Source organism: Rhipicephalus sanguineus, chromosome 1 (assembly GCF_013339695.2).
Source record: "Rhipicephalus sanguineus isolate Rsan-2018 chromosome 1, BIME_Rsan_1.4, whole genome shotgun sequence".
Lineage (NCBI taxonomy): Eukaryota > Metazoa > Arthropoda > Arachnida > Ixodida > Ixodidae > Rhipicephalus > Rhipicephalus sanguineus.
The window spans coordinates 200548652-200561836 of NC_051176.1; the positions used below are offsets into that span (position 1 = coordinate 200548652).

The 13185-nt window shown below is 45.5% G+C and overlaps 1 protein-coding gene across 1 annotated transcript; it reads left to right on the forward strand.

The window, feature by feature from the left end:
* The first annotated feature begins 2828 nt into the window (after window positions 1-2828).
* LOC125759655 (uncharacterized) lies at window positions 2829-13163 on the forward strand. The gene is made up of 3 exons (XM_049418692.1): window positions 2829-3112; window positions 3181-3365; window positions 12258-13163. The coding sequence occupies exons 1-3, from the start codon at window positions 3097-3099 to the stop codon at window positions 12516-12518; spliced, it is 462 nt and encodes a 153-aa protein (XP_049274649.1). The 5' UTR covers window positions 2829-3096; the 3' UTR covers window positions 12519-13163.
* The last annotated feature ends 22 nt before the right edge of the window (window positions 13164-13185 follow it).

Here is a 13185-nt window from a genome sequence, read left to right on the forward strand (position 1 = left end):
GATGGCTCGCGCGCGCTTCCCGCCGCAAATGATGCTTATTTGCCACAGATGTACAAGCGCTACCTTTTACCACGTGCGATGCCATCTCAGAACCCTCCAGTGCGACCTCTGATCGTCGGCCCCGTCTCAGCGTCCAACAAAATTCGGCTGCAGATGCTCAAGTCATTGTTTAGATACGTTAAATTAAAAACGCACAGGGTCCATTATGCATTCGTTAAGATGACTAGAAGGCGAAAGCCATCTTCTTCTTGCCGTCGATGTACTGATTCTCCGCGCGCCCCCCTCCAAAAGCGTTCTGCGCCCTACGCGGTTTTGCACGGCCTCCGTGACCGATCTGGAGGCTGCAAAGCGACCATGACGTGTGAATACGTCACTCATGTGACGTCACATTATGTGCGTCATAATGACGCTACATATTTTGGCGATCTGTGACGTCATGATGACGTCATATGGTGACACCATCACGGACGATTATTTTTTGCATCACTCGTGTTGACGCCCGCACGCGGGACGCCGACGGGCAACCTTCCTATTGATGAGCTGCATGTGCTTCATAAGCTACATAAATTTTGCATTGCCTCCGTGATGCGGCCCACCGGCCAACCCCTGTATTTTCTTGGAGCCTCATTTATTACGTGAGAAGATGCCACCTGTTTCGTTAGACACGACACTGGCTGCCAAAATTGCTGGGGTATCCGCCAAACTAATTACTATCTCTGTTTTGCGGCTGTTGGTTGCTGCAATAACTTCTATTTATTCACCGCTATTTCAAGTTCATGTGGGTCCTACCTTCACAGCCGACGTGTGCAGAACAATGTCCGCAACGTTACTGTATTTTCTTTCTTTTCCTAGGCGTCGCATGCTACTACATGCTCAGTCTCGTAGACTGGTTCTTCTTCCACCGCAATCTCGAAGTGGTGAAGCTTTGGTCTATGAATTTGTTGATGACAGAGAGCGGCAAGTTCACTGGAATTGCAAACGGAACGATAATTAAGGAGCATTAAAAAAAAGGCGTCGCATTTGCTCACGTTTTGTGTGAGCACCAAACGAAACGAATGCGCGGAATAAAGAAACATAAGCAGCGGCATTGCCCGCTGAGAAGACCGATCAATACGCAGTGCGAGACAACTTGTCAAAGGACATTGAAACGTAGCCGAATTTAGACCAAAAAGAAAAAAAAACATTGAATCGTCGGGATGGCAGATCACGAAGTTGTCATGCGCACGAAGCCGCAGATGTAAGGAAATTGTTTTTGAACTGCTCTATAGCGTCCCCGCGCAACAGTAGTTGTTTGTTTACTCACAAATTCTCATATTTTGCGGCCTAAAGTTCACAGCGCGGTGCCAAAATGCGCTCGTAGCAAAAGTGAACCATCAGTGCGAACATACGCGTACAGCGACGCTCATACATGCGGAGGCACCGTCAGTCGTCGCGAAACCCGTGCGATCGCTGGCTTGGGCTTCTTTCTGTTATGCTCCGTTTGGTTATACAGGCAGTCTACTCTAACGAGATATTTCGCATAGTTTGCACTCAGGAGTGACTACCTTTCACGCAAGAAGCCGGTTCAGGGGTCTGCAACGCGGTGACAGCGTGAAGCGGGTGCTCGGTTTTCTGCAAGAGACAGCGACTGTAGACTATCTTTTGCTTTCAGTTCGCGAAAATGATTATTTTGGACATTAAAGAACACAGTTTATTCGAAAGTATTACAGAAATGCCCATGGAGGGCTTCCGCGAGGTGTTTTTGTAGAGCGCGACAGCAAAACCTATGGGGAGCGCGCCGGCGGTATCCTGCCTAGCAGCAATCGAGGCGCGTCAGGCCCGGAAGTCGCAAGTTCCAGCGATCGCCACAGAGGGCGAAAAAATCGACCGCGGCGAGTCCAGCTTCAAACACAGGGAGGTGGATCTACTAACCTCTGCGTTAGGATAACATGGCGACGTTTGAAATGCTAGAGGCATAGAGTTTCCTACACTTACCTAGAGGGAAAAGTGGCGCTGCGAGCTGTTGGACGCATGGGAATGCCGGGATATGTGAGCTTCGAACTTCACTCGGATTCGTATCCTTCACGTCACCTCGAAGACGCGTCTGGCTTCAACGCGTTCCTTGCGTCGAAATGGTTGATTTCTTACTGAACGAGCACGTAGTGAGCTATTTGTTTTTTATTATTGCAGAAAAACGAGTTTTATTAAACATTGGAAGCTTCTGCGTCGATTTATAGTTTTACCGAAGCGTAAAAAGTAACCAAAGGCCGCTAGCTTGGCAGCAGACGACAAAGGCAGCGAATGTGCGTCGTCTGGTTTCTTGCTTTCGCCGTTTGGTTATGCCGTCAAGGTGAGTGGATGTTTATTTAAATATAAGACGCGTAAATGACATCCGCTTATAAAAGTTTGTTTTGGAGAAGCGTTATTTGCGCAGTCGTATCCGCTTTTGAGCCGAAGCCTCGCTCAACACCGGCCAACACAAGCCTCGCAGACACATATACCCGTCATTCCCACGCTCCAACGGCGCCCCTTAAGAAATTCGCATAGACGGTGGCGCCAGATTTCCCTCTAGGTATTTTTGTAAGAAACTCTATGGCTAGAGGCCACGTGTGCTTATATTTAGGCGCACGTTGAGGAACACCAGAGGGTCGAAATTTCCGGAGTACACTGTAGCGACGTTGTAGGAAAGCGTATCCCCGGAGTCGGGGCTCTCCCGGTTTGGCGCGAAACCGGATCTGACGTTCCCATAGGGAGGTACTCCCTGCCCCTAGACAGGTACTGTTGTAGCTAGGGAAAGATCCGACGATTCCTCGGCCTTGTCCCCAGCCTTTACTTGCCTATGTTCTACTCGGTACCCTCACCGCAGTCGCCGGCCTTGTTTGAGTTATGCCTTCTTTGCGCGGTGTGCTGATAGGCGACAGCCAGGTTAAATTCATGTGCAGGAGTCGCCTTCACTTGAAAACATCCGTCGAGACCTGCACATTTAGTTTTGGTGGTTTTGACGCTGTGCGAATGGCTGAGGCCGTCTCTGCGATGCACTTTCAGCGCGTAGACTGTCGTTTTGTAGTACGTTGGTAACGACGTTTGCAGTAGTGCCAACGCGGACCCTCAAGATATATGCGACAATATAGGGGTACGTATTCTGAAATTGTGAGATGCTTGGCATCAGTCACTGAAGGTTGTATTTTCTTTATATTTTAGAAGTTAGTTCTGCAACTGCAGCACGATGTGGCCCCCGTGGTGTATACGTCTTCAAAGTGCTGCCACGTTGCTCCAGCTCTGAAGACGCCGATGCGGAGCGCCAGATCAAGAAAACGCGCTTGCTGAACCGCAAGCTGACGGCTACGCTGAAACGCCTGCCGTGTGTTCGAATCTTGAACGCCGAGGTAAGTTTACGCTGACATACTGGTGCGCGCCGCTGAGGGAAATGCCGTACCGTCGTGGTCGGCACGCAGCTTTTTTTAAGAACTTTTTAGCCGCGCTAGTTGCTCATTGCTTGCGGTAAAGTGATGCGGTAGAGGTCTTGCGGGTTAAAATACTGACATGCCGACCACGACGATATGGCATATCCGTATTGCTGCACGGTAAACCTGCACTGCCAACAGACTCGATTAAAGCGGTATGTAGATGCGTACCGTCCGCACCGCATTCTAACGAATTTTAAAACTTAGTTGTAAGTGCTCCTAGCAATTTTCTCCCGTGTATATGCGTTCATCTGAAATACCTGACTGTTGTTATTGACAAGGCGTTCACACGATGTTGAGATACAGGGAAAATACCGAAATGAAGGTGACAATGCACGTTAAGCACGTGCACACCTTTTACGTGCACACCTTTTAGTGATCTTGCATGTGGCCATTATACACAGTGGAAAACAAGGCCTTGAAATTTAATGCCCTTTCTTTAAGACGGTGACATACATGGACAGTGAGGATGCTTTTCAGTATTTAGATTTAGCAGAGTGAGGCAACGTGGTGCCATTTTTAGTAGAGGCATTTGAGAATACATGGCTTGCATGTGCCGTCACATGAGCTGGCTCGTATGTTAGAGACAATTTTGATAAAGCATTCCAATGTCCGTGGAATGGTTCATCAACAATGGCAGTGGTAGTGACACAAGCATCCTAGCCTTTCTCACCGAAGGCCACTAATAGAGTAAGACAGTGTTTTCAAGGCATGGGAAAAGAAATGTTTGACTGAAACATCAGTATGTGGTGATCAGAAAACCGCCAGTGTCCGCATCTTCTCAGTGACAACCAACTCACTATGACGTTGTTAGGTAACTTTTGTTACCCTTGAATAAATGAAAGCCCACAAGTCACTGCTATCTCGATCTGTTTCAGTGGACGAATGAAAACCTGTCGACTAAATGGGTTCATGTATGTGAGGTACCTTTTGAAAAGGCAACAATTAAAATTAACGTTTCAGAACCACTATGGGCCCCTTGTTCACAATAAAGAATGCGAAGAGGGTGATTATTTATGGCCTAGGTGCCAGTGGGTGCTGGTGTATATCCTGGGTAGGTCAACACATGTACAGCTAAAGTAAGTTGCACACATACCACATTTGAGATCAGATGTATAAAGATTTTCTTCATTGCGATTAGAGCAGTGGTGTCCAAATTAATCGCTTGGTTAGTAATGAATAATTATCCACCAGTGTTTGAGCATGTCTTGCCTTTCTCAAGGCACTTTTTATGGTGTTTTGTTGTTTGTTTGAACTTTTCGTTCCACTAATGTAGGATGTGTCACAGTTCACGCATTTTGTGGGTAACCTCCTGGAAACTATTGTCTAAGGAGCACTTTGATTCTTTGGGAGGACAAACGGGAACAGCAAAAGTATGTGGGCATCCCATGGTGCAGGGAATAAGCGAGTCACTTGCAAGATTTTTTACACTAATTGTGTGAGAATTTCCCAGATGCCAAAAAACTAGGTAACATGACAGCTCACACATGTTAAAGACCTCTTGGAGCAATAAAAGTTACCAGGGGTAATCTACAAAATTCCACGGATGAACTTTGATACGACTTATATCAGTGAGACTAGAAACCTCAAACGAAGTTCATCGTCAACAAACAGTGCAGCAGTGTACAATAGACAAAGAAGGGAACGGTTGTCTTTGTTCCCTTCTTTGTCTGTTGTCCACTCCTACCCTTTTTGTTGAAGATGGATTAGCAACTAGCCCAATCTCAAAGCTTGCCTCAGACGAAGGATTCAACACCAATAGTCACACTCGTTCGGAGCTTTGGCAATTTTAGAGCCCTGTAAAAGCCTTTTATTCATCAATAGAGAGCCATTGGGTGTTTCCCAATATGCCTTACAAGTTTGCCATTGAAAGTTCTGTCTACGTTAATGCAACAGCTTAAACATAATAATTCTAAGTTAGAAACACAGACAACTAACTGGCTAGAACGTGCTATCATATCCTAGTGGAAATGGAAGGACCGTAAATTATAGTGATAGAATCTAGCACACTTGCAGTTTCAACAGGATTTGCATTTTTAAAATGTGTTTCAATGTTGCAAAAACCGGTTTGTTGTGCAGCCTGGTGGACAGGCCTTCATACTGTGCAAAGGAGCCATTCGGATTGCTGTACAGTCTTCTGTTCTTTACATGCACCATAATTCGTGCTTGATATTACAATCTATATTATTAGGCATCCCCACTTTATTCTATGCTATTTATAAGGCAAAAGGAGTGATTGCTGAGAGGCGGCTTTGCCATCACTGTGACTAAGGGAACTGGCAACCTGTGTCAAGCCGTGGTGCTTATGCGCAGTGCGTATACATGCTGAGTGCACAAACACGAACCACAGCAACAGGGGCTTTATAAGCACAATGTTGCTTTCTTATAGATAAGGCCTTGCTCGTTTGCTGGCGTATTATTGCTATTGTGCTAAACTACCACTGTTTACAATGTGTTGTGTGTATGACTGAATTGGTGCGTAAAATTGTGATAAAAATTTCGAGCCATTCCATTTTGTGAAGGCAGGTTACCAGTGAAGCTGTCTAGCACATAACACACAAATATGAACAAATGTATGAACTCGTTTCTTGTTATGATTGGTGGTAAATGTGATGAAAGGTACACACACACACATTTGTTGTCTTGATCGGTGGCTCATTATTTTTTGGTCATGGTGATGACGATGGCCTTATTGTTGCTATGATGCGCAATGATCAGCTTGGTTACAACCTTGCACATGTTCTTAGCCAGAGTCTCATCTATGCCTGTCTGGTGGTGAGGTTTGTACAAATTGTGTCGCACAGGAAGCCAAAGCATTCTAACACAAATTGCATAACTACGGTGGTTTGTTTTTGTGTTTTATATTTTTTCAAATTAGAGGGTAAAAATTGGGTGCTATTTTTCAAGTTGGTAATTTGAGAGAAACCACATTTTTCGTGGAACCATCATTGAACTGCATGTTTTTGGGGGGATTTAGTTTAGAAATGCTACATGAAATACATTTACACAAATTGATAAGTCAAAAGGTAAAGAGCCTTGATAACATCTAGGAAAAGACACATTTAATTCACAAAAAGCTGATCACCGATTTTTTACGCGTCCTTGTTAACGTACATTGCCATTTGCATGTGCAGCATGTTGGTCTTCATTCGAGAGCTGTCTCACCTTTGGATGTACAGAGGCATCCACTTCCACCTTGAGCACCGCACCGTGCAGCCAACGCTCCGCGGAGCGTCTCTCGCGGGCGGCTGGGGCACGCAAGCGCAGTGACAACTGTAGGTGGTGCCTTCGCTGCGTCGTCTGCTAAAGCGCAGTGGCTCCGCCTAATCGCGCTTGCTCTTCGATGAAGGTAACTTAATCTCATGGAAATCGAGAAGCGCAGCGACTGCGCCTCGTTCCGCACTGCTTTTTTACCTACTGTTTTCTTTTTCTGCATGCGATCTTAAAAGTAATAAACCTTGGCCCGTGCATGAGTAAGATCGCCAAGCCGGGCTGGCACTCCCGCAACTAAGCTACTCAGATGCTTTGTGCCGTACAGTTAGAATATTCCCGCTACTCACACGGTTGTTTTCATCAGCTGAAAGTTTGGCGACACAAAGTCGACAATAAAAAAAATATAAGTTTGCGCTGTGAATTGAAGGCTCATGGAAAACTTTCTGCTTCGTGCTAAAGTTTTGAGCCAAGAAATATATAAAGCGATACGCGGTGCTTTGGGTCACCTAGCGATAAAAAGGGAGTCAAGCTTTATTCAGCGCCTGCTTACAGAAGTAATCATTTGTCAGCGGCGCTTCTTTGGTGAACTGATCGCGTGATATGACTTCAGCTGAAAACTCTATTAGAATGCTTCTTCATTTTTCTGCATGAATGGCACGAATAAGCATGGTTGCAAATGAGTAGCAAATTAGGGCGGCGTATTGGCGAGTTAAATTCGCTAGCGCATGAAGGCAGCAGTGCTGATAACACCTGAATGTAATGTAACTTCTCTGAAATTGGCAAATTGCTCACATCCTTTTGTTTTCAGGCGAGTAACAATCCAAACTTTCGCACATTTAAAGCTGTTATGTCAGACCTTACCATGCATTTATCGCCAATTTTGCGGCGCCTAGCTTTGAAGCTGATCAAAAACATTTGCGTGAGCAGCGGGAACATTCTGGCTACTGGGCTCAAAGGAGCTGAGTTGCTTAGTTGTAGGAGTTCAAGCGCGGCTGTGAAAGTTTACTCATGCACGGACCGAGGTTTACTGGTTGTGAGATCGCATCCAGAAATGAAAGAAAACACTAGCAGCAAAAGCTAGACGGAACAAGGTGCAGTCGCTTCGCTTCTTCTGAACCGTGCCGGATGCTGGATTTGCATGCGCATAGCAAGAGCGAAGTTAGCTTCACCGCAAAGCAAGTACAATTCGGCAGACCTGCTGCGCTTTAGCAGACGACGCGACGAAGGCTCCGCCTAGAGCTGTCACTGCGCATACGCGCTAGTTACCCAAGCAACCAAGAGAGGCGCTCCGCGGAGTGCTGGCCGCACGGTGCGGTGTTCAAGGTGGAAGTGGACGACTCTGTACCTCAGCTGAAAGAACCCTCTCAACATCACAGCTTTCATTAGCTATAGTCGGGTACAACTTTAGAAGGCAGCGGCATTTTCCCCTCAAAGGCGGATGCATACGAGCCTCCACCAATAGGCGCGCACTTCAGGTGACGTCATGAGCCGGACGGCCGGTGACCCCGCCGACGGAGAACATGCCTAACATGCCTAGCGGGACTATTTCTTTAGTCGCGGAGGCAATTGGCTGCTGCGCTTCGGTCATCTGGGCGGGGCCTCTCCTGTCTTCTAAAGTTGTACCCGACTATAGGCACAGCAATGTCATTGCAGCATTTGCTGGCCTCGGGTAGTGAGCAGCAGAGTCATGCCAATATTCAGTGAGTTCAGCAGCTGGTTAGTGTGGATTGCTTCCAGCAAGTACTGGTTGCACTTGTGAAGTGAATTCATGTTTTTAGTCTCTAAAATGAAGGTAGGTCAGTTGTTATGAAATGACTGTCTCAGCAGACAAGAGTCTCTTGCAATGGATTCAATACTGCTTGCAATTTCCATAATGTTAGGTGGTTTTCACCTTTGTTTGAGACGTTCCGTTTAACAGTGCAGTACCATTCTGTGGAGAGTTTTGTGCAAAACTCCACGCAACATCTTTTCACTAATGTGGTGCTGCTGTTGGGTTACGTAGACAAAACGGGTTTTACCAGTCATTGTTGAAAGCTCGCCGACCATCTGCGGATGATGGAGGATTTAGCAAGTTTTGAAGGCGTCCGGACGGTTGCTTGCATCTGTGTGCGAGAGCAGACAATGCAGCACTGCATGTGTCACAACTTTGTGGGTGCACTTGTTCTTAGCTTCCTACACGGTGATGTCGGTGTCCAACTTGTCGCCCAGAAACCGAAACCGAAAGTCGTTCATACAAATAAGGCGATGTGAAATAGTTTCGAGAGAATACATGAATTTGGGAGTGTGTCTCATGCTTCCTAGATCAATAAGAAATGTTTGCAACAAAGAATGCACAAGCCACAAATTTGATGGCACCACCCCTTTAAGTGGTTGTGTGTGAACTTGACGTCAATTTGGACACTTTGGTGGCTTTGTAACTCCTATCTAACAAAAATAATGCAACATGTTTTTAGAGATTAAGTTAGAGCACGTGCTTGGCTTTAATTCTGGGGAGTTTAAAGAAAATTGAAGATGGCCTTTTTTTTAAACTGAATGTCGAAGTATTTTATTTTTAGAGACGTTTCTTACCATATGCATTTATGGTTTGCATCTGACATCATCCTCGGCAATCATACTTAGCACAATGGTTAACCTAATGCGTGGCAAATCTCTGGAAAATTTGGGAAATTTCGAGTATTATAGACGCGGAGTGAAAAAATCTGAAATTAGAGCATTATTGAGCAATGGGTGCCGTATTTGCAACTTCTTTTGCATAAGTTATGGGCAACAGGAACTGCAACATAACATTTCATAAATGCACGTTACTCACAGTAAGCCAAGAAAAATTGACTCGCAGCTGCAATAATTTCTTTGTAGGATCTTGTCAAAATCGTATTTTCGGGAAATTCGCGAAAAGCAGTTCTGCTGAGTGAAGACTTCCGTCCAAATTTTTTTGACTTAGGCAAATTTTTTTTTCGCAAAACTAACATTGGTTTCGTGGCCATAGGGACTCATACAGCAAAATATTTTTCTTTTTTCAGCGAAATTAAAGGGGTCCAGAGACATGCACCGATGTTATCTGAATACACTCTATCTGCTACAAAGTAGTAATCTTCATGTTTGCTCATGGAATCTTTATGAAATCGGAAAAATGTGGAACTAGCTGTACATTTGGTAATTTGCCCTACCTGCACGCTGTGGCACATAGGCTATACATAGGCGCCCCACTGATGCTTTTTTTAGTGTGAGCAATGGGGCCATAGTGGTCCCGAAGCATCAATTTTACTGTACTTTTAAAAAATTTGAGGCGCGTTCTAATATGTTAATCTGGTACCTTCCCCATCTGACAAGTTTTTATCAGACTTTTGACTATGTAGTGAAGTGTACATCACAGGCTTGCTGTGTCAAAATTCTTCTATTATCCGCACCAGGCTCTCTCCTCTAACACTGTTGTCTTTCACATATGAACATTGGATGCTTGCACGTGTTCTCCATGTATGGCAGGCTGAAATATTCATATTTATTTTCGTTGGCTGCTGCTTCCTTGCGTTAGTGTCAAAGCAGTTGGGGCATTATACAAATGTGCAGGCAACCATTAATTGAATCTGAAATGCATGTGCCGTATTTACTCGAATCTAAGCTGATGTTTTTTTATAAAAAACAATGTGCGAAAGTGGGGGGTTGGCTTAGATTCGAGTACCATGATTAAGTTTTTTTTTTTTTTCTGGCCTTGTGAATTTCGAGTGTCGGCCTACAATCGAGAGCGGCCTAGATTCGAGTAAGTACGGTACATATTCTAGTACTGTCACTATAGCTTCAGTGGTGGTTGGTCAGCTTTCAGTAGTGATTCATCGCAATGGTGGATGCAGGGTGTCGGAACGAAATGTTTTTCGTTTCGGTTTTAGTTTCGTTCCACCGAAAAAAGTTCCGTTTCTGTTCCGGAACTAAAAAAATAATGTTTTGTAACGGTTCTTATTTTTATGCGAAAATTTGAAGGTAAAGTAACGATAAAAACATGGGATTTGTGGTAAACTTGCGCTCCTCTTAAGAACGTGGGACGGGTAAAACACGTTCTTCCCGCATTCTTCAGAGGAGCGCAAGTAACTGTACGACGAATTGCTACAGACTAGCGCGAGCTATGTGGGGTGTCGTGGCTGTGGCTGGCCCAGAAACCCGTCAGGGAGGAGACCAAGACAAACCAGCAACCATCTTTTACTCCGCCGAGTCTCGGCCACAACTGCGAGCTGCGAGCGTGCCATCGTTCGTTTTCTTCTTCTACGGACGACGCGCTTGCAGCCGCCGCTTTTATACTTGTCTATACGCTTCTATACACTTATAGGAAGGAAGAACCAGAGGTCAGCAACAGGAAAGAGCAGGCAACCACAAACGGTGGCAGCAAGGCGGCTGCCACGACGACTGCTAACCCGAAAATGGATGCGGAGCCCCGGAGCCCCTAGTTGCCACGGACAACACCGGGACCTTGGTTACGTGGTGGACGAACCGTGCCGACGTGTGGTCGTGCACGCCACGTGCTGTCCGCTGTGGCCAAGGATAGCGGCTACTGCGCCCTCCTCCCCAGTTTCACCGGAGGGGAGGGGGCAGTATAGAAGCGGTGGCTGCGAGCGTGCTGGCCGTAGAAGAAGGGAATGATGAGCGATGGTGCGCTCGCAGCTCGCACTCAGCAGCCACTGGCAGCGGGCAGTTGCGGCCGAGGCTCGGCAGAGTAAAGATGGTTGCTGGTCTGTCTTGGTCTCGTCCCTGAGGGGCTTCTGGGCCAGCCACACAGAACCCCAAAACTAGCACCCTTCCAAGTTACTGTATTTAAATTTCTCAAAAGTGAATTACGAATTTTCTGAGCAGGTTCTATGTTTTGTGTCAAGGGAGTGAGCATTTTCTCAGAAGCAGCCAGTCATGAGGGTGCAAGACCGCTGTTCTGATAAAACAAACTTCAGCACCGAGAATGCCCTCTCCACACTAGTGTGACTGGCACACGAAAGTCCACTTGCATTAATATAAACAGCTCTGGTTGCCACTCTTTCATTTTTCATAAAATTTGAACATCTTTACTTTGGAATTCTTGCATGAGATAAGCGCTAACACTATACCCTGACATATGTATTATTGCTCACGTTGCATGACCTCGGTTGTTCCAGGTCACCAAGTTCTCCCGGGAACTGAAAACTGATAAAAAATATTTCGGTTTCACTCTGGAACGAAATAATAGATAACGTTTGTTATTTTCGTTCCGGCCAAAAATATCTTTTGTTTTTGTTTTGGTTTTAGTTCTGTTCCGACACACGGGGTGGACGGCTATGTAATTTCAAGCTGTGATATTGGTGCAAGCCACATATACAGGGGCAATGCAAACATTCAAAGGAGCGTGTATTGATTTCAAAAGTTCCGGCTGAGCCCCATCTAGCAGTGAAAAATTTTCGCATTGCAGCATACTAGCAACACGTTATGTTGCCAAATTTTTCCATTATCTTATGAAACTGTAGGCTGTGGTCCCATGTTGTTCACTTCCCTTTCTTTTTGTTTAGTGACTTCAGTTGATCTGCAAGTTCTTTCTTGTCTCAATGCATCACATTTTCCTAATTGCACTAATTTTTTTTGTTCCTACAGCATCGGTTTCTCAATTCCTCGAAAGAGCCACGACGTGCGCTCTTAGCAATTGATGGGTACCATGTGCACAGAGGCCAAGGGATCGATCAGCTGGCCAAAATCGTCAGTTCTCTTGCCCGTGACTTCGGACCTGGAGTGAAGTCACATGGACACAGCGAGCTGGGTATCTGCTACAGGCTGCTGAAGTGCAGCCACTGCAACACAAAAGGCCACGAAGTCCTGCGAGTGCAGCAAATTCCTTCGCCTACCTTCCCAACATGAACCAAGACTGCTTTAGATCATCTTAATGTGTAAAGCAGCACACAAAAACAAGACATGAAAGGAGGAATACAATTGAACAGGCCAACCACTGCACTTGCAATTAGCTTATTTTGAAGGGAAAAAAAGGAGGGGGTAATACACATATGCACAAGTGCACAACATTCAAATTGTTTTTAAGCACCGTTATGAGCAAAAGTCATTGTTGCATGTGGTGCACTTGTGGGTATGTACTATATACATATTTTTTAAAAGAATAAACTAGTGGCAAGTGCAACAGTTGTCCTGTTGAATCATATTAATCCTCTTGTGTCTTTTTTCTGTGCGCTGCTTTACATGTTCAGATGCTCTGTCATCAATTCACCCGACTTTCAACCTTACTGAAACTTGGCAAATGCTGCCTGCCATGAAACGGCCCTTTTCAGGGCCACCCATGTGTTGTCCGGCTGGTTGCGAATGCTCCCAACTGTTACCCAGATAGCCTCCTTGAAACTTGAGAGGAGTTGTACGGCGCATGTTGACTCTGCTGGCTGTATATTACTTTTGTATAATTAAGATTGTGCCACAGGGTCTTTCAATTGAAAGTAATACATATAGCATGACCTTGCATTAATTATCTTTCATAAATGCTAATCACTACTCGAACAAATCGAGAACGTTTCTGTATTGC

What these genes read in the sequence shown, in the direction of transcription:
- LOC125759655 (XM_049418692.1), top strand. An exon ending in TTCGAATCTTGAACGCCGAG is followed by an intron (nt 3,366 to 12,257) that starts GTAAGTTTACGC and finishes TTGTTCCTACAG; the next exon opens with CATCGGTTTCTCAATTCCTC.